This window comes from Octopus sinensis, linkage group LG1 (genome assembly GCF_006345805.1).
Source record: "Octopus sinensis linkage group LG1, ASM634580v1, whole genome shotgun sequence".
NCBI lineage: Eukaryota > Metazoa > Mollusca > Cephalopoda > Octopoda > Octopodidae > Octopus > Octopus sinensis.
This window is the reverse complement of record NC_042997.1, coordinates 111,538,785-111,560,567: the sequence shown is the minus strand read 5'-3', so window position 1 is coordinate 111,560,567 and position 21,783 is coordinate 111,538,785. Positions and strand designations below refer to the sequence as shown.

The 21,783-nt window shown below is 40.9% G+C and overlaps 1 protein-coding gene across 1 annotated transcript in view; it reads left to right on the top strand.

Annotated features, from left to right (window-relative positions):
• LOC115215710 (RING finger and SPRY domain-containing protein 1) overlaps positions 1-21,783 on the top strand; it is a 213,583-nt gene that overhangs the window by 153,711 nt on the left and 38,089 nt on the right. Inside the window, exons 4-8 of the mRNA XM_029785006.2 lie at positions 12,992-13,118; positions 17,030-17,091; positions 18,341-18,404; positions 19,684-19,824; positions 21,495-21,505. Coding sequence (XP_029640866.1) covers positions 12,992-13,118; positions 17,030-17,091; positions 18,341-18,404; positions 19,684-19,824; positions 21,495-21,505 — 405 coding nt within the window. The remainder of the gene's footprint in view (positions 1-12,991; positions 13,119-17,029; positions 17,092-18,340; positions 18,405-19,683; positions 19,825-21,494; positions 21,506-21,783) is intronic.

The following is a 21,783-nucleotide window of genomic DNA, read 5'->3' as shown; positions in this document are numbered from 1 at the left end:
TCAGGCTCCAATTATCTATTTTGGCAGGGTTTCTACAGCTGGATGCCCTTCTCAATACCAGACATTTTACAGAGTGTAATGGGTGCCTTTCTTCATGGCACCAACACTGAGGTTGCCATGAAGCTTGCAAGACTGAGATCAAGCTTCAACTGATTGAGGCTACAGCAGAGAGTGAGGTGGTTTTGTGCAGTGAAGAAGCCAGAATGGGTTTCTTGCTGTACAAGAGCTGTGTTACTATTCAAGGTTTAGAAGAAAGGGTGGATGGAGGGAGTGTGATTGGGGTGGAGCTGGAAAGAGAAAAATGTTGGTGATGAGATGTCAGTGTGGACTCCGAAGGTACAAGAAAGGTGAATATAGGTGAGAGGGGACAGAACGCAGAGTGAAGGTAGCAGAGGCTGCATGAGTGTATGGAGGGAGGGAGGAATGCAAGGATGGGCTGGGGGTGGAGATTCCTATTTTACTCAGGGAGAAAGGGGGATCCTCATAGTCTAAAAATTATTATATTATAATGATTAAATATTAAAAATTGTATTAAAGAAATTTTAATAGGTGTAGGAGTGGCTGTGTGTTAAGTAGCTTGCTTACCAACCACATGGTTCCGGGTTCAGTCCCACTGCATGGCACTTTGGGCAAGTGTCTTCTACTGTAGCCTCAGGCCGACCAAAGCCTTGTGAGTGGATTTGGTAGACAGAAACTGAAAGAAGCCCATCATATATATATAATGGAGAACAAGTGTTGAGAGGTGGTTGATGATAGATGTCCATTGGAGGGAAGCTAGGGAGGTGAAGGTGGTGACTGTAGAGACTGCATAAGGCTGAGTGGGGTAGAAGGGCTGTTCTAAATGCCTTTGCATAAGGCTGAGTGGGGTAGAAGGGCTGTTCTAAACGCCTTTGCATAAGGCTGAGTGGGGTAGAAGGGCTGTTCTAAATGCCTTGTGATATTTACTGACATCTCTTAACATCCTGTATCCAAATCCTACTTGTAGTCGATGAAATATGAAAGCGGCCAATTCAATTACTTATACACATCTCCTACAAATTTATGGCTTTGCGCCAGATTGGGAAATCATTATGAATTTGAGATAATATTCCATAAACTCTTACTCAACATTATTCAAATACTAAAGAGTTATCTTTGCAATGTTTTATTAATTTTGTGTCGATGTGACACGGAATCTTCTCTAATACTGCAGTCTACAAATATTATCATAGCAGCAGCAGCAACAGCACTTGTTAGGAATCAGTAGATAACTTAGGATTTATCTCCAGCACCGGGGAATGAATTATCTGCTGGCTTTTATTTCTGTATCTCTTCAGTCATCTATTGACGATGATATGGTTAGTTTGATGAAATTACCATTTTTAAATTAGTCTCTTGGAAAATACTCTAGAGCTGTCTCACTTCACTGATCTTTGTTATGTAAGCATTTTGGTTTTGTTTTTTTAAACAAAACCATTAGTCTCTAGAGAACTACCATTCTGTTCTTGGAATGCATTTTTATTGACATTTATTATTAAATGAGCAATTGGGAAAAAACAATCATTTTTCAACTAAATGCCATCATTTCCTCTCTTAATATGGTCAACCAGCAGTGAATTGGTGCTTTTGTTGTTTATATTTCTCTACATTATCTTCCACCTACTATACTATATCACACTCACCTCTATATTTCTTTGAACAACTATCTACCTATTTCTTTACTACCCACAAGGGGCTAAACACAGAGGAGACAAACAAGGACAGACAGATGGATTAAGTCGATTATATCAACCCCAGTGCATAAATGGTACTTAATTTATCGACCCCGAAAGGATGAAAGGCAAAGTCGACCTCGGCAGAATTTGAACTCAGAACGTAACGGCAGACGAAATGCCTCAAAGCATTTTGCCCGGTGTACTAAAGTTTCTGCCAGCTCGCCACCATTTGAACAACTATCTACCATTCAATACCTGACCTCTATTTTGTTCTGTACTGTATGACCCCCTTTCAACCCCGAACCAAAAATCTTACATTTGTCACCTACCTCCCCTCACCCATTTCCCAACTCTCACTCTCCCCATATAGACAAAATACCCTATGTAGGTACACAGTATTTTGTTATGTGGTATTTCATTATGCAACCAAAATATTATACTGTAAAGTACATTAAATGTTTTTATGAGTCGACACCATGTCCTGCTGTGTTAGCAGTGCATTTTACGTTATTTTGTTATGGTTATTTCTACAGAAATTCTATAGAATAAACTCTCCATAAATTCTTGTAACTCCCACCCACTCACATTCCAGGTCCGTTTTTTTTCCCCTCACTCCCTTCTTTTCACCTCATAACTTAAGGGTTCACCCTGACACCTCATCCTCACAATTTCTATCTCTTCCCAACTCTACCCTGATCACTCTCCCTTCCATGGTTCAAGTAACTATGTGCCTCCCCTTTAGTGAGAACCCTCTTGTGTTCTGTCCTGTTTTCTCATATTCCAACCCAGTGGTTCTCAACCATTTTTTGCCAATGGACCCTTCAAGATTCCTATTTTACTCAGGGAGAAAGGGAGACCCTCATAGTCTAAAAATTATTATATTATTATGATTAAATATTAAAAATTGTATTAAAGAAATTTTAATAGGAGTAGGAGTGGCTGTGTGGTAAGTAGCTTGCTTACCAACCACATGGTTCCGGGTTCAGTCCCACTGCGTGGCACTTTGGACAAGTGTCTTCTACTATAGCCTCGGGCCGACCAAAGCCTTGTGAGTGGATTTGGTAGACAGAAACTGAAAGAAGCCCATCGTATATATGTGTATATATATATATATATATATATATCGTTCAACCTGTACTAGCATGGAAAACAGACGTTAAACGATGATGATATGTATATATGTATGTATGTATGTATACATTTGTGTGTCTGTGTTTGTCCCCCCAACATTGCTTGACAACCGGTGCTGGTGTGTTTACGTCCCTGTAACTTAGAGGTTCGGCAAAAGTGACCGTTAGATTAATTATTAGGCTTACAAAGAATAAGTCCTGGGGTCGATTTGCTCAACTAAAGGTGGTGCTCCTGCATGGTCGCAGTCAAATGACTGAAACAAGTAAAAGAGTACTGTTGAAATAAAAGCAGTCTATTGCAAGTAAATTTTAACAAGAAAACCTTGTATGGACCCTGTTTGAGGGCCACTGGTCTGACCCTTCATCTGAGTGTTTAGTCTTCCAAGCTTCATGGCAACTTCACAAGTACTGAAGCCATGAAAAAAGTCTCCCTGTACACACTATAAAAGTATGTACTACCTGTTAGGAAGGGCAACCAGCCATAGAAACCCTGCCAAAATAGACCAATGCAGCATGATGCAGTCCTTGGGCCCATCGGATCCTGTCAAAGTGTCCAGCCCCTGCCGGTAAGGAACAAGGATATTAACCCTTTAGCATTTCAGATTCCTCTGTCAAATGTAAGGCTTAGTTTTTATCACTTTGTTATGAATTGTTCATGTACTATTTCACAGTTTCAAGATTTCGATGATGTGATTGAATATATTTTTAGAATGACATTGCAAGGTAGGTTATGCCCATGGGCATATGGCGTAGTGGTTAAGCGCGTGGGCGGTTAACCCCAACATTCCAAGTTCGATTCCAGGCAGTGGCCTGAATAATAATAATAATAATATCAAAAAATACCATAGGAATGAGAACCCCCATTCCAAAATTTACGTCTGTCTTTATGTTCTGAGTTCAAATTCCTCTGAGGTTGACTTTGCCTTTCATCCTTTCAGGATCAATAAATTAAGTACCAGTTGCATACTGGGGTCAATCTAATCGACTGGCCCCTCCCCCAAAATTTCTAGAGTAGAAAAGGATATATATAATGGGCTTCTTTCAGTTTCCTTTTACCAAATCCATTCATTGTGGTTGAAAGAGATTTCAAATAACTAAATCGTTGAGCGATGAAGATGTTTAAATTCTATCACAGATTATTGTATTATCTTTATTAACTCCAATCTGTCACAACAGTTTGTAACAGTTCTGTAACTTCACCATTTTTGTCTTGCCCCACTTAAACAAACTTGGCACCTCTGTTTTACTCCAAACTAAACTAACGAGGTAAAAACTTGGAGCACCATGAATCTGTTCCTTCATTCTCTCCACTCCATTTTGCATTTTGGAATGTGGACTTTGACCTCTTGTTCTCAATCATCATCATCATCATCATCGATGTTGTTTTAATGTCTACTTTTTGGGGTACAATTTTCATGAAAATCTTTTAGTAAAAAAAAACAGTAAAAGATAAAAGATAAAACACTCAAAGAAGTCTATTATTAGAAGGTCAAACTAGCAGAAAATCATAAAATGGACCGATATTCAAATGATTCCAAGATCCTACAAACTGATATTCAATGCTGGCTAATTATATAAACATTAAACATTGTAAAACCATTTTCAAAAATTAGCATTTCAGTTTGATATTGGTTTTTGGATCAACCTATTTCTGCAAATGAATTTGATCCAATCAAAATATCAAAGAGAGTTGAACAGTGTCTGCAATCTTGGAATAAAAAGCCATGACTTGTGACCCAGACATTGAAGCAATTTCAGATAACATTCATCATCATCATCATCATTTAACGTTGGAGAAGAGGTGGTGGGGGAGGAGATAACTAACAGTGCAAAGGGAATGATGGTGGTGGTGGGGTAATTCAGAACCAAAAATGTTAAGAAAAATTCCTGATTCCATATCTTTTACTTGTTTCAGTCATTAGACTGTGGCCATGCTAGGGCACCACCTTGAAAAATTGTAGTTGAATTTTTTTTTAAGTCTAGGACTTATTCTATCAGTCTCTTTTTGCTAAACTGCTATGTCCTGGGACATAAATACACCAACACTGGATTGTCAAGCAGTGGTTGGGGACATACACAGACACAAAGAGACACAGATATATATATATATATATAAGAGAAAGCCTTTGACAGGGTCCCCCGATCCCTTATCTGGTGGTCAATGTGGAAACTAGGGATAGACAAGTGGTTGGTAAGAACTGTACAAGCCCTGTACAGGGATGCTGTCAGTAAGATGAGGGTGGCAACGAGTATAGTGAAAAATTCCAAGTAGAAGTAGGGGCTCACCAAGGATCAGTCCTCCGCTCCCTCTTATTCATTATAGTCCTCCAGGCAATAACAGAGGAATTCAAGGCATACTGCCCCTGGGAGCTCCTCTATGCTGATGACCTTGCCATAATAGCCGAGTCACTGCCAGAACAAGAGACGAAGTTTAGGGTGAGGAAGCAAGGTCTACAATCAAAGGGCCTTAGTGTTAACCTAGCAAAAACCTCTTCAGATAGATGGCCCTGCTCAATCTGTAGAAAAGACGTGGGTAGAAACTCCATACGATGTACCCAGTGTAAGCTATGGGCACATAAAAGGTGCAGCAATATCAAAGGAAGGTTAACCAAGAAAATAGTTTTTGTGTGTGGCAGATACACAGAGAAATAAACACTGATGATGTACAGAAAACAGATTCCATCACATACAAGCAGGAGAAACTAGAAGTAGTTAATAGCTTCTGCTACCTAGGTGACCAAGTCTGTTGTGGGGGTGGTTGCTCTGAGAGTGTAGCGGCTAGAATAAGAATAGTTTGGGTAAATTTCAGGGAGCTCCTACCTCTGCGAGCAGCTATGGGCCTCTCCCTCAGGATGAAAGGTAGACTGTATGATGCATGAGTGCAAACTGCCATGCTATGTGGCAGTGAAACATGGGCTGTGACTCCTGAAGACATGCATAGGCTTGAAGGAAATGAAGCTAGTATGATCCGCTGGATGTGTAATGTCAGTGTGCATACACAACAGTGTATATATGTATTTGTGTTTCTATGTTTGTCCCTCCCACCATTGCTTGACAACTGATGTTGGTGTGTTTATGTCCCTGTAACTTAGCGGTTTGGCAAAAGAGACAGATAGAATAAGTACTAGGCTTACAAAGAATAAGTCCTAGGGTCGATTTGTTCAACTAAAGGCAGTGCTCCAGCATGGCCCCGTCAAATGACTGTAACAAGTAAAAGAAAATACACACACACACATACACAAATGACTTTGGCAGGATTTGAACTCAAAGCCAGATGTAGAAAATGTTGTATAATGGATTCAGTGATTGGTTAAAAAGCAGTCTGAAAAAAAAGAAAAAAATTGGAATCCCGATATTTGATAGCTATTGATCACATAATCCAACATAATGGTCGGTCTTTTCAAGTCGTGTTTGAGAAATTCTTCACAGAACTCACCAAAGCCTTACTGACAGAATGCCTTCCTAATGAGGCATGCCTGCTTCTAACAGTTAAATCTCCTTCTCAATAATGTAAAAACTAAAAACAGTTCCCCACCGTTTCCATCTGCTGTGTCATTGAATGATTCCTGGTTTTATCTTATCAGTGTCGAAGTAGAAAACAGAAATAACTCTGCACCACTTTAAGTGACATAAGCTATCAGTAAAAGCTGTTTGATGGACAAACTTGTGAAATGGCGCCTACCGTTTTCACCAATCAACCAACTTGCTGATGATGGCATCCGAATAAAACAGGTTATCAGCTTAGCTAGATAGATGCTAGCTTTTATCTTTTGCTTGTTCCAGTCATTAGAATGCGGCCACACTGGGGCATCACTTTGAAGAATTTTTAGTCAGACAAATTACCTCCAGCACTTGGGTTCCTTTTTTTTTTTTTTCTCTCTCAAGTTTGGTACTTATTCTGTTGGATTCTTTGGCTGAACCACTAGGTTTAGAGAATGTAAACAAACCAACACTGGTTGTCAAACAGGTAGGACACACACATACATGTATTTAAAGAAAGATTTTTTGGAAAGTTATTAGCTATTTGAAAAAAATTATTTAACTAAAACAGAATGTCACAAATCTTTGGGGGAAGAAGTCTTCATATTTTCACATAGCATTTGTTTGTATGCATGGGAAAACTTTTAAACACACACACACACACCAAATAAGCCTTAAAAAATAAGTATTGGGGTCAATTCATTCAGCTAAAATCCTTCAGGGTCCTCCAAGGTTGTGCCCTGTGCCCTAGTATGGCCACAGTCCAATACAAAAAAATGAGATAAAAGATATATGGCAGGCTTCCACACAGTTTCCACTTACCAAATCTGTTCACAAGCCATTGATGAGCCCATGCCTAAAGTGGAAGACACATGCCCAAGGTGAGCCCAAAACCATAGAGCCACACAGCCATGTCTGTACCTATAATTACATTTAATTACTTGCAGCTGTGTGATTTTCAGGTGTCCTCATCATCGTGTAATGTCTGCTTTCCATGCTGGCATGGGTTGGATGATTTGACAGGAGTTGGCAAGCATGGGAGCCATCCAGGGTCCAGTTGCCTGTTTTAGGCATGGTTTCTATTGCTGGAGGCCCTTCCTAATGCCAACCACTTTACAGTGTGTGCTGGATGCTTTTTACGTGCCACCAGCATGGGTCATTTACGCAACTTCAGCAGGAGTGCATTATGCATGGTACTGGCACATGTGTACATTATGTGGCACCGACACTTGTCAAGGACAAGCCTGTAGGTACGGATGGCCATGGTTTTACTTAGCTTGATGTGTCTTCTCAAGTACAGCAAATCACCACAACCCCTGGCCCCTCAGTGAGGGCCCAGCAGCTGAAGTAAAACTGGTGAAAGGAGAACCATTACATCTGTTTGATTCAACATCATAAATGGTATAGAAGAGCAGACGTGGAGATTAGAACTGACTGGAAGTGGGATGGGGCAGGGGGTAGAGGGGTCCACCTACCTGTGCCGTTACAAGGACAATGTTGGAGGTGTCAGTGAACCCAAGACTTACTCTCTTTTACTCGTTTGTTTCAGTCTGTGGCCATGCTGGAGCACCACCTTTAGTCGAACAAATCAACCCCAGAATTTATTCTTTGTAAACCTAGTACTTATTCTATCGGTCTCTTTTGCCAAGCCACTAAGTTACGGGGATGTAAACACACCACCATTGATTGTCAAACAATGATGGTGGGGACAAACACACACAAACATGTGTGTATATATATATATATATATATATATATATATATAAGAAATAATATTTGCCCCTTTTTATAGAAACAAAAGGGTTTATAGGACTGCAAAAGAGATGAAGATAAAGAAGCATTGGTTGACCCAGATTTAATGTTTGCTCTATAACCAATGCTTCTTTATATATATGCCCCTACCTGGGACGTAGTCGATCCACCTGTGCATACCTTCCTTCTTGTGACACTTGTGAAGACCTGCTGAGGCAAGTGAAAATCAATCAAAATAGATGAACATCAATGGAATTTGTATCTTTGTGTACCAGTGCCTGTGGCACACAAGAAAACCATCCGAACGTGGCCGTAGCCAGTACCGCATCGACTGGCCTCCGTGCTGTGGGAACATAGTGGCACCATCCGAAGACCCGGCAAGACTAGTCAGGTCATAACCCGTGGGCCCTACCTGGGACGTAGTCAGTCCACCTGTACATACCTTCCTTCTTGTGACACTTGTGAAGACCTGTTGAGGCAAGTGAAAATCAAAACAAATCAAAATAGATGAACATCAATGGAATTTGTATCTTTGTGGTACCAGTGCCGGTGGCACACAAGAATCCATCCGAACGTGGCCGTAGTCAGTACCGCTTGTGGTACCAGTGCCGGTGGCACACAAGAATCCATCCGAACGTGGCCGTAGTCAGTACCGCATCACTGGCCATCGTGCTGTGGGCACATAACAAACACCATCCGGTCGTGGCCGTTCGCCAGCCTCATCTAGCACCTGTGTCGGTGGCACATAAAAAGTAGTCAGTACCGCTTGTGGTACCAGTGCCGGTGGCACACAAGAATCCATCCGAACATGGCCGTAGTCAGTACCGCATCACTGGCCATCGTGCTGTGGGCACATAACAAACACCATCCGGTCGTGGCCGTTCGCCAGCCTCATCTAGCACCTGTGTCGGTGGCACATAAAAACACCATCCGAAGACCCGGCAAGACTAGTCAGGCCATAAACCATGGCCCCTACCTGGGACGTAGTCAGTCCACCTGTGCATACCTTCCTCCTTGTGATACTTGTGAAGGCCTGTTGAGGCAAGTGAAAATCAAAATCAAAATTAAATCAAAACAAATCAAAATAGATGAACATCAATGGAATTTGTATCTTTGTGGTACCAGTGCCGGTGGCACACAAGAGAAAACCATCCGAAAGTGGCCGTAGCCAGTACCGCATCGACTGGCCTCCGTGCTGTGGGCACATCCGAAAGTGGCCGTAGCCAGTACCGCATCGACTGGCCTCCGTGCTGTGGGCACATGACAAACACCATCCGATCGGGGTCGTTCGCCAGCCTCATCTAGCACCTGTGTCGGTAGCACATAAAAACACCATCCGAAGACCCGGCAAGACTAGTCAGGCCATAACCCATGGCCCCTACCTGGGACGTAGTCAGTCCACCTGTGCATACCTTCCTTCTTGTGACACTTGTGAAGACCTGTTGAGGCAAGTGAAAATCAAAATCAAAATCAAAACAAATCAAAATAGATGAACATCAATGGAATCTGTATCTTTGTGGTACCAGTGCCGGTGGCACACACTTTGTGGTACCAGTGCCGGTGGCACACATGAGAACCATCCGAACGTGGCCGTAGCCAGTTCCGCATCGACCGGCCTCCGTGCTGTGGGCACGTAACAAACACCATCCGATCATGGCCGTTCGCCAGCCTCATCTGGCACCTGTGTTGGTGGCACATAAAAACACCTTCCGAAGACCCGGCAAGACTAGTCAGTCCACCTGTGCATACCTTCCTTCTTGTGACACTTGTGAAGACCGGTTGAGGCAAGTGAAAATCAAATCAAATCAAATCAAATCAAATCAAAATAGACAAAATAGATGAACATCAATGGAATTTGTATCTTGTGGTACCAGTTCCTGTGGCACACAAGAAATCCATCAGTGCTGTAGTCAGTGCGGTGGGCACATGACAAACACCATCCGATCGTGGCCGTTCGCCAGCCTCATCTAGCACCTGTGTCGGTGGCACATAAAAACACCATCCGAAGACCCGGCAAGACTAGTCAGGCCATAACCCATGGCCCCTACCTGGGACGTAGTCAGTCCACCTGTGCATACCTTCCTTCTTGTGACACTTGTGAAGACCTGTTGAGGCAAGTGAAAATCAAATCAAAACAAATCAAAATAGATGAACATCAATGGAATTTGTATCTTTGTGGTACCAGTGCCGGTGGCACGTGGCACACAATAAAACCATCCGAACGTGGCCGTAGCCAGTACTGCATCGACTGGCCTCCGTGCTGTGGGCACGTAACAAGCACCATCCGATCGTGGCCGTTTGCCAGCCTCATCTGGCACCTGTGTCGGTGGCACATAAAAACACCATCCGAGCGTGGCCGTCTGCCAGCCTCGTCTGGCACCTGTGTCGGTGGCACATAAAAAAAAACCATCAGCGTGGCCGTTTGCCAGCCTCGTCTGGCACCTGTGTCGGTGGCACTAAACACCCACTACACTCTCGGAGTGGTTGGCGTTAGGAAGGGCATCCAGCTGTAGAAACACTGCCAGATCTGACTGGACTGGTCAGCTTTCGGGCTCCCCAGACCCCAGTTGAACCGTCCAACCCATGCTAGCATGGAAAGCGGACGTTAAATGATGATGATGATGATGATGATGATATATATACACAACGGGCTTCTTTCAGTTTCCATCTACCAAATTCACTCACAAGGCTTTGGTCAGCCCAAGGCTATAGGTGAAGACATTTGCCCAAGGTGCCACACAGTGGGACTGAACCCGGAACCCTGTGGTTGGTAAGCAAGCTACTTAGCACACAGCCACTCCTGTGCCTAACAGACTGTAGAAAAATGAGAAATGATCTTTGTTCAAGATGCCACACAATGGGCTTGAACCTAAGACCTTCTGATTCCAAAGGAAACTTATTGACCACTCAGTCATGCTTGTACCTACCACATCAAAAATAGTAATCTGATAATATACTGTACTTGTGGTGCAATAAAAGATAACAAGATGTCCTTTTAGAGGAACCAGAAGCAGAAGAATTTATTATATCCAACTATGATGATGATGATGAATGTGGAGATTGACTTGTGAATGGTGTGGCAAAAAGACCCGTTGGTCAAAGTAGGATCCAGTGTGTTGAACCCTATCATAAATTAGCTTAAGATGACTTTAAGTGCAGGACTTGGTGTTTAACAACTCATTCATCTCTCTCACACACTCTGCCCTCATCTCCCTTTCACTTTCAAAATTTCTCCTTCAATTCAACTGAGAAAGTTATAAATAATGAAAGATTTGACAGAGTAAACTAATGACAAACTAGTTTTCTTTCACACCCACACACATGTTTTGTGTTGAGTTATGATAAAAAAAATTATCAAACTGAAGGAGAACTCAATACCTTACAAACCTTTTTACAAGGAAAACTTTGACAGTGACTTCGAAGTTTTAGCTTGCTCACCATTATTAAACTGACAAAGGTGAGCAAGCGGAAACTTACTATACCTACATGCATGTATGGGAGCACTCCATTGGTTACAACGACGAGGGTCCCAGCTGTTACGAGCAAGAGAACAAATTGCTTCTGAAATTAATGTACAAGTGACTGAGCAATCCACAGATACGTGTACCCCTAACTTAGTTCTCAGGGAGATTCAGCGTGACACAGTGTGACAAGGACGGCCCTTTGAATTACAGGTACCACTCCTTTTTGCCAGCTGAGTGGACTGGAACAACGTGAAATAAAGTGTCTTGCTCAAGGACACAATGTGTTGCTGGGAATCGAACTTATGACCTTACAATCGTGAGCCGAATGCCCTAACCACTAAGCCATGCACCTTCACAACATGCATGTATACATACATATATAATACATACATTCATTTATTCTTTTCAGTCATTTTACTGCAGCCATGCTGGAGCACCACCTTTAGTCAAACAAATCAACCCCAGGACTTATTCTTTGTAAGCCTAGTACTTATTCTATCGGTCACTTTTGCCGAACCACTAAGTTACAAGGACGTAAACACACCAACATCAGTTGTCAAGCAGTGGTAGGGGGGACAAATACACACACACACACATACCTATATACCAAATGTGACCAATGCCAGTACCCCCTAAGTGACTCCCATGCTGGTGATACATAAAAAGTACCATCTGAATGTGACAGATGCCAGTACCCACTGACTGGCCCCCATGCCGGTGGCACGTAAAAAGCACTATTTGAACGTGATCAATGCTAGGCCCACCTGACTGGCTCCTGTGCCGGTGACACATAAAAAGCACCCTCTACATTCTCTGAGTGGTTGGCATTAGGAAGGGCATCCCGCTGTAGAAACTCTGCCAGATCAGATTGGAGCCTGGTGCACCTGCTGGCTCTCCAGACTTCAGTCAAACTGTCTGACCCATGCCAGCATGGAAAACAGACGCTAAACAATGATGATGATTGATATATATATATATATATATATAAATGACGGGGTTCTTTCAGTTTCCGTCTACCAAATCCACTCACAAGACTGGTTGGCCCAAGGCTATAGTAGAAGACACTTGCCCAAGGTGCCATGCAGTGGGACTGAGCCTGGAACCATGTGGTTGGGAAGCAAGCTACTTACCCACACAGCCACTCCTGGACCTACTTGTTTCAGTCATTAGAGTACAGCCATACTGGAGCACCATCTCGAATTTTAGTCAAACAAATCAACCTGAGTACTAATCTTTTGTTAAGCCTGTTACTTATTCTTTCAGTTTTTTTTTTTTTGCCAAACCACTAAGTTATGGGGACATAAACAAACCAATACCAGTTATCAGGTGGTGTGGAGAGGACAGACATGTACATGGCAGATTTTTACTCAGATTTCATCTACCAAATCACTCTTATATCATGTGACAACTTCCTGTATCAATAATACCCCAATTAATTAAATAATTAAATTTTTGTGAATTCTATTTCCAGATTACAACTTTGAAGCTGACCAAACTTCTGAAACTTTCGAAAGATGGGTGTGATGAGAATTTCAGGAGTGCCCAAGCACAACGTAACCTTTGTATCATATTAGGGTGTTTGGCGGAAAAAATGGCTGGTAAGTGGAAATTTACGACATTGAGGAATGGATTACGAATGAGCCGGTGGGGGGTTTAATTCTTTAAGAGGAAGAGCATGTCTTGTTATAAACAACAATGATATAGTTAGATGCTTTTAGATTTTAGGATGTTGGACTTTGTAAATGAAATGATAGAGATTTGAGGTACCTGATCATCATTTAACATTTGTTTCCCATAGTGACATGGATTGAATAATTTTACAAGAGTTGGCAAGCCAGAGAGTAGTGGCAAGCTCTGTTATCTGTTTTGGCATGGTTTCTTACGACTGGATACCTTTCCCAATACCAACTACTTTACAGAATGTACTAGGTGTTTTTTTTCATGGCACCAGCACCAGTAGGGCCACCAAGTAACTTGCAAGACAATACAAAGTCCCCACAACTGGGAGGAGTAGTTTTACGTGAGGTGGCTTTGTGCCAGTTAAAAGAATAAGAGATGGAGACAGGTCTCTTACTGTAGAAGAGATACACAGATATCCCAGTTAGAGGGAGAGAGAGAGACGGACAGTGGAGATGTCAGAACATATTCTCAAGGTACAGTGGGGTTGAATATTGGCAAAGTGATACGCAGTGGGGGCAGAGGAGAAAGAGAGGCAAGTTTAGTGATGAAGAGTGAGAGACACATGGGAGGAGAAATAATGGGGGAAGATGATCAATGTAAAGTGAGGATGGAGAGCGTGTATTTGTGTCTGCTTGTCTTGACATTGTGTGATGGTTGTAAATGAGTGTCTCTGTCATACAAACAGTGGCATTCATTTCCAGTCTTCTATGAAAAACACGTCTAGCCATGGGGAAATAGCAAACCTGGGCGTCAATCTGTTAATCGGTAATTAAAGAAATTAATATTTTCGTTAACAATTTAACTTTTAAGTTGACTTTGGAAATCATTATCAGACTAATTAACTTCCGTTACTTTTAAGTTAAGTTAACTTCCGTTAGCTTCAATTGAATTGAAGTTAACAGATTTTATATTTTTGGCACTTTTTAAAGGTATTTTTAGAGCAAAAACTAATTTTTTTCTATAATAAAAACTAACAATTTATCGATAACTTCCGTTACATTTTTAAAGAATCAACTGATTAATGCTTATTGAAGTTAACTTTTTGGTTAACAAAGTTAATTTTTTGATTAATGGTGCCCACTTTTGGGAAATAGTACCTTGCTTGGAAACTGGTGAGGGTTGGTAACAGTGCATCCAGCTGCAGAAAATCTGCTTTAATAAAAAAAACTCCATCTGGCCTTTGCAAAAAGTGGGTGTTAAAATGACAAGGATGTGAGTAACAGAAGAAAAAAAAAAAAACTGGCACTCCGTCAGTTACGATGAAGGGTCCAGTTGACCTTATCAACAGAACAACCTGCTCATGAAATTGTGCAAGTGGCTGAGTACTCCACAGACACACATACTTTTTACATAGTTCTCAGGGAGATTCAGTAAAGCAACATGAAATAAGGTGTCTTGCTCAAGCACCCAATGCTCTGCCAGGTATTGAACTCCTGACCTTACAGTCATGAGCCAAACACCCCAACCACTAAACCAGGCACCTTCCCAATGATGCAGCGATGTTGATGTCATTCACCAACCACTTCTATGATATCTCTTCAGGAACTCTACTGGTTTCCAGGCTATTTCTATTTGTTTATTTAATTTTATTTTTGTTTATAATTGCAAACTCCTGACATAAATTTCAACTTCTATGTTTTTTCCTTTTTATTGGGTCCCCCCCTTTTTTTTTCTGTGTATTGCCAAAAACGTTTTTCTACCTTTCTTTTTTCATTTGTTATTGTTTTGCAAATATATTTCTCTATTTTCTTTGTCTTTTGCCATTCGTGACATCTTTCTTTCTTCTCTCTTTCTTCCTGCTCAAACCACCTCTATTTCTTTTCCTTTTTTGCTCCTTACCCCTCTCTATTTTGATTTATTCCAACTTTTCTCTTTCGCTCCCCCCATCTTATTCTGTTCCATGTTCTCCTTCTCACACCGACCCCCCCACTTCCTCCCATTAAACTATCCACAACCCCACCCACTCTTCCAATTTTCCCTCCTCCTCCTCTTTGAAACTCGATGTGGGAATCAACAAAATAAATTGACATCTTTGGAAATGGAATTAATTCCAGAAACCAGAAGACAACCATTAAAGAAAACATTTGATAAATTGAATTTCATCACCGAGAAATAAACCAGCAACAACATTTATTATGTCATCATCATCATCATCAAACGTCCACTTTCCATGCTGGCATGGGTTGGACGGTTCGACCGGGGTCTGGGAAGCCAGGGGGCTGCGCCAGGCTCCAGTCTGATCTGGCAATGTTTCTACAGCTGGATGCCCTTCCTAACGCCAACCACTCTGTGAGTGTAGTGGGTGCTTTTTACGTGCCACCGGCATAGGTGCCAGGGGAGGCTGGCAACGGCCACGATCAGTTGGTGGTTTTTACGTGCCACTGACACAGAAGCCAGTCAAGGTGGCACTGGCATCGGCCTCGTACGGATGGGGCTTTTTACGTGCCACCGGCACAGGTGCCAGGGTAGGCTGGCAACGGCCACGATCGGTTGGTGCTTTTTACGTGCCAAACTACTAAGACAGATAGATGTAAACACACCAACACTGGTTGTCAAGCAGTGGTGGGAAAGAAACATAGACACTAAAATACACACACATATGTATGTATGTACGACAGGCTTCTTTCAGTTTCTGTCTACCAAATCCACTCACAAAGGCTTTGGTCGACCCGAGGCTATAGTAGAAGACCCTTGCCCAAAGTGCCACACAGTGGGACTGAACCCGGAATCATGTGATTGGGAAGCAATCTTCTTACCACACAGCCACAGAGCTGTGTCAGGTCCCAATATCAGCTTTGGCAGGGTTTCAAAAGCTGGATGCCCTTCCAGATGCCAACCACTCTACATCTGCCTATATTATTGGTTTTGACATTTTGGCACAGGGCCAGCAATTTTTAGGGAAGGGAGTAAATTGGTTGCATTGACCTCAACAGAATTTGAACTCAGAATGTAAAGAACCACATGCAATTCCTCAAAGCATTACCAATTCCTCCAGTTCACCATCTTGGTATGCAAATGAATAAAACAGGAGAAAAACAATGATTTAGATATGAAGGCAATGAATGAAAAGTGAGGTCAGTCTTTGGCATAGAATTGGATGATTGGCCATTAAGCATGAAAGAATTGCTTTATGTGACTGACAAATAACAAATCATTAACCTCTGTCATGATCAACGAATGATGGGATTATTCAAGGAGGTTTGAACAGAGGGTGTGGATTTGTGTCAGGGGCCTGGCTGCAGAGGTGTGACAACTTTTTGGGAACATCAGAGTGTATAATAATGTTAAAAAATAAACAAAATTAAATATGAAGGGGTGCTGAAAAGTTCCTGGCTTTAAGGGCATTGTGAAAGGCCTGGTTGGAGGCCCAACCTTCCGAGTTCTTTTGCAGGGCTTAGGTAAACTGAAGGGCCACTGCGATAAGTGTGTGAATGTGAGAGGGGAAAATGTTAAATAAAATCATAATTAACTGATCCTCCTGTATTTTCTTTTACCCAAAGCCAGGAAACTTTCAGCCCCCACCTCGTATAACATGTTGTATGTATGTTTAAATAACTTCTCTGATTCTTCCCTGGTGTAATTGTTGTATTCATTGTTTCACACTCTTCCTTTACTATTCTTCTGATGAAGGACTAGTGTCCAAAATGTCAAGACTCTCCCTCTTTTTAGGCTTTAAACTAATACATTAGGTTAAATCTTACCCTTCCTGTGTTGTCTGTTTACTATTTTTGTTCATTGCCTTCAATGTCTCTGTGTGTGTCTCTCTCTCTATTTTTATATATATATATATATAAAATTTTAACATTCTCTTTTTCTTTTTGTCATTTAGGACCAAGTAGTATTTCATTATTGACCCCAGATGTTTTAGACTATTTAATTTCAAATATGAAGGTAAGTACACTTTGAATATTTATCTAACAGAAACGACATCAATATCTCTCTCTCTCCCTCCCCCCTCCCTCTCTTATCATTAGATATATGTTAAAGTGGTCATTCCATCTGTTTGAAAGCAGAATCAAAAGACCTGCTGCAATATTCTGTTGGAATCACATTAGAAGTTGAATTGTTTTCAAGAGATGAGCTTTGGTTTTTTTTTTTTTGGTTTTTTTGGGGTTTTTTTTAGCAAATATCTTTGGACTTTGTCAATAACCGATTCCATCATTTCACTGATTCTAATGAATTGGTGGAATTATTTGAGTAGCACAATCAAAAATGCCTTGTGGTATTTCTTCTAGCTCTTTATGCTCTGAATTCAAACCCTGCCAAGATCAATTTTGCTCTCATCCCTCCTGGGATCTTCATCATCATTGCTGTTTAATATCAGCTGTTCCCTCCTTGCATGGGTTGGACAGAGTTTATTGACGCAGGTTTTCTATGGTTGGATGCCCTTCCTGTGGCCAACCCTGAGCTGTTTCTCATGGTCAGGTCTGATTTCACAGAATACTGGGAATGAATGACACTGCCTATAAGACAGTGAAACTCATTTACAACTATCATACAATGTCAAAACAAGGAGACCCAAACACACATGCACATACATTATATATAAAAAAAAACCAAGCTTCTTTCAGTTCCCATCATCCAAATCCACTCACAGGGCTTTGGTTGGCCCAAAGCTATAGTAGAAGACATTTCCCCAAGGTGCCATGCAGTGGGACTGAACCTGGGACCATGTGGTTGAGAATCCACACCATTCTAGTCAAATCCTTGGCTTGATGTAATCAACCGCTCCCCCTCTCCTCAAAATTGCTGGCCTTGTCCCTAAATGAGAAGCCCCTCTTTGATGCTAAGTAACAATTTCAGTATTTAGTGGGATCAGTTCTAGGGTCCCTCTTACATCCAAAAATCACAACTAATTTCTTCCACTCAATTGGCAATACACCACAAGGTAAGCACAGGTGAAAACAGATGACACAAATGATTGGTTAGTTTTGAATGTCATTTCTTCATTCTTGGGTTTTGTTTCGAGTCTTTAACTTTGTCAGGTTTCAGTTTCCACATCCTTTTCATGAATATCTGTTTTGTGTTGAAAGTTCCACTCTGTCATATCAGTGCCAGATTGTGATTGGTTGAATTCTGTGACTTTTGAATAAACAGTGTTTCTGTTTCGTAGCCTAATCTGTATTCTTTGACTTTTCAGCACTCCGATTCCCCTGTTGTCATACTTCATTCCATTATAGCCATGGAGAAATTTGCAGAAACTAGTGAGTGTTACCATTATATTCCTTACTTGCCCTTAACAAATCTGTATATAATCTTTACTACTCTAGGCACAAGTTGACCTAGGCGGAATTTGAACTCAGAACATAAAGACAGACAAAATACAGCCAAGCATTTTACCTGGCATGCTATCATTTCTGCCACTTCACTACCTTACAATGAAGCAAATATTCTTTTCTACTCTAGGCACGAGGCCCAAAATTTTTGGAAGGGGCTAGTTGATTTTAGATCGACCCCAGTGCGTAACTGGTACTTAATTTATCGACCCCGAAAGGATGAAAGGTGAAGTCGACCTTGGCGGAATTTGAACTCAGAACATAAAGACAGACAATATACCGTAATGCATTTCTCCTGGCGTGCTAACAATTCTGCCAGCTCGACGCTTTACAAATCTGTCTACAATATGGGGTCAAAGGGTTTGACATTAATTCATTGAAAGGTACACATTGGACAATGTAGATGTATCTTTATTCCCTATGTTGAATGTAAAGAAGGGATGGTCATCTCAGTAATGTCTCTGGCCATAGATCTACTGTATCAGGGATGAAATGGGACTAGGTGACTGCAATATCTACAATAACAAGAGAAGTTTCAAATTTTGGCACAAGGCCAGATATTTGGGGTAGGGGGCTAGTCGATATACAATGACCCCAGTACTCAACCGGTACTTATTTCATCAACCCCGAAAGGGTGAAAGGCAAAGTTGACCTCAGCAGGATTTGAACACAGAATGTAAAGACAGACGAAATGCTACCAGTGTGATACCGATTCTGCTACCTCACTACCTTCATCATCATCATCATCAGGCAATGTCCAGTTTCCATGTTGGCATAGGTTGGACAGTTTGATATGGAGCTGTCCAGACTCCAATCGTCTGTTGTGGCATGATTTTCTATGGCTGGATGCCCTTCCTAATGCCAACCACTTTGCAGAGTGCACTGGGTGCTTTTTATGTGCCACTAGTACAGGGATGTTTACGCGGCACTGGCACTTTTCATGTGGTACTGGCACCTGAAAGGACAATCTTGTATGTGTGGAAGACAGCATTTTCTTTTTTTTTTTTACTTTTTTAATTTATTAAATAATGCTATTGAATAAAAATAATACTAAATATTGATATTAAATAATATTCAAAAGTAATAATCAATACTAACAAAAGTATTAAAAATATCCTGTAGTAATAATAATAATAATTGTAGTAGATAATAACTAAATGCAATATTAACAACCTTTTGCTTTTATTTATTTATTTTTTTATTCTAGGTGAAAACAAAATCACTATAAACAAAGTGCTCCAATCAGATCCAAAGAATTTATTGATTTCTTTAGAGAAATGGTACCGCTGTCCTCAAGCAGAAAAACGGGAAGTTGGCTTTTGTGCACAGTGGTTATTAGATAATCTTTGTATGTATTTCTTCACTTTTTTTATTTATTTATTTTAATGGGTTTCTGTCCTTTTTTTTTTTTTGCTCTTCTTTTTTTTTCTCACACTGGTATTTCATTGATGAATGTTCAACTACAATTGCTATTTTAAACTCACTGACTTGTTTCACAAATGTTTTTGGAATGGTTCCAATAGTAACGAGTCGAGTCTGGAAATTAAACATGATGAACAGATTGAAAAGGAAAAAAAACAACTGAAGAATTCATTTCTACAGACTGATACTTGTCTGTATTACAGGACCATTTGAAATGAAGTGGCTTAATTTATATGTATGTATGATGGCTGTCCACTCATGACCAAAAAAAGACGGTCATTGACCAATAATTATTACACAAGAGATCATTACACCAGCGGTTAGCTTCACCCAGGTTCGTCTCCATGGCTTCCATGCTTGTCGTGGTGCCTTCCTACTCAGCCGAGCATCAGATGGTTGCCTCGCTGGTGATTTCACAACCCCCAAATTTTAGGTTCAAAAAAGTTTGTGTAGCACTTCACACTCCTTATCCATCCTACTGACATGACCCAGAGCAAAATATCCAGTGCCAACAAAATGGGTTGCAGGCTCAGGAATGTAGAAGTGCCACGATCTCGAGTGCAAACAAAAGATCTAATGCCATTCCTTGCATATCAGGTTTTATATTGGTGATACCCCTAGAGACATGCTTTAACAAAAGCTAAGGGTGCCTCACACCCAGGTATATATATAATGTGCATCCGAGCGTGATCGTTGCCAGAGCAGCTATCTGGCCTCCGTGCCGGTAGCACATAAGACACCATTCGAGCATGATCGTTACCAGCATCACCTTACTGGCACCTGTGCTGGTGGCATGTGTAAAAGATTCGAGCGAGGTCGTTGCCAGTACCGCCTGACTGGCCCCGTGCCGGTGGCACATAAAAGCACCCACTACACTCTTGAAGTGGTTGGCGTTAGGAAGGGCATCCAACTGTAGAAACTCTGCCAGATGAAGGAAAATAACCTGGAAATCGCAATACGCAGATATTGTTTTGATCTGAGTGGGTGTACTAGATTCCCTTGTTTGAAAATATAAGGACACAGATCATGTCATATAGCCAGCTGGAGATGATGTCTCCTGGGGTTAAATTACAGCAACATTCGTCCTAAAGCAGGACTGCCATGTTATGTTGGCACACAATCTTTACTACAAGAGGTGACTTAATTGTATATATTGTGATTTATAGATACAAAATATTTCTCTATACTCTTGAATGTAGATATATAAAAATATATACAGGGTGGCCCCAAAGTCGGTCTACAGTTATGACATAGGCACTTTAAATTTCTTTCAAAACATTTTATTACATTTAAATTTCTATCTTACAAACTGAAAAGGGAGCTTGACAAAATTACTGAAATTAGCATAGAATAATGGTTTGATATTTTTTTTTTAATTAAGATCTAAACTGTTAATATATGAATGTGAAAGATAAAGTTGAATAACTGTAAACCTACTTTTGGGCCACCCTATATATATATATATATATATATATAGACGTATATATTTTTATTTCCACACAGATTTGTGGGTTTGTAATTAATGTTTTCTCTTTTCTATTTCCAACTTCCTGCGACTCTTCAACTCATTTGAACTCCTTACAAAATGGTTTCCAGTCATTGTAGAGGTAAGAACTGCAAGTTATTTCGTTTTCTCACATTCTGATAAATATCTGGCTGGGGTGGGGGGCGTGCATGTAAATGTATTCCTGCAACTGTGTGCATAGATGTAAGTGCACATGTTTGAGTGGCCGCCAACTGGAGAATGTGTGCACCACCACCACCACTCCCCACACAAATTTATAATTCAATAAGAAAGTTCATTTGTGATTAAATATTTTAAATATTTAGAGCTAACGAAGTAGGAAGGTCATTTATGTTCAACTAAAAACTTTTACACTCATTA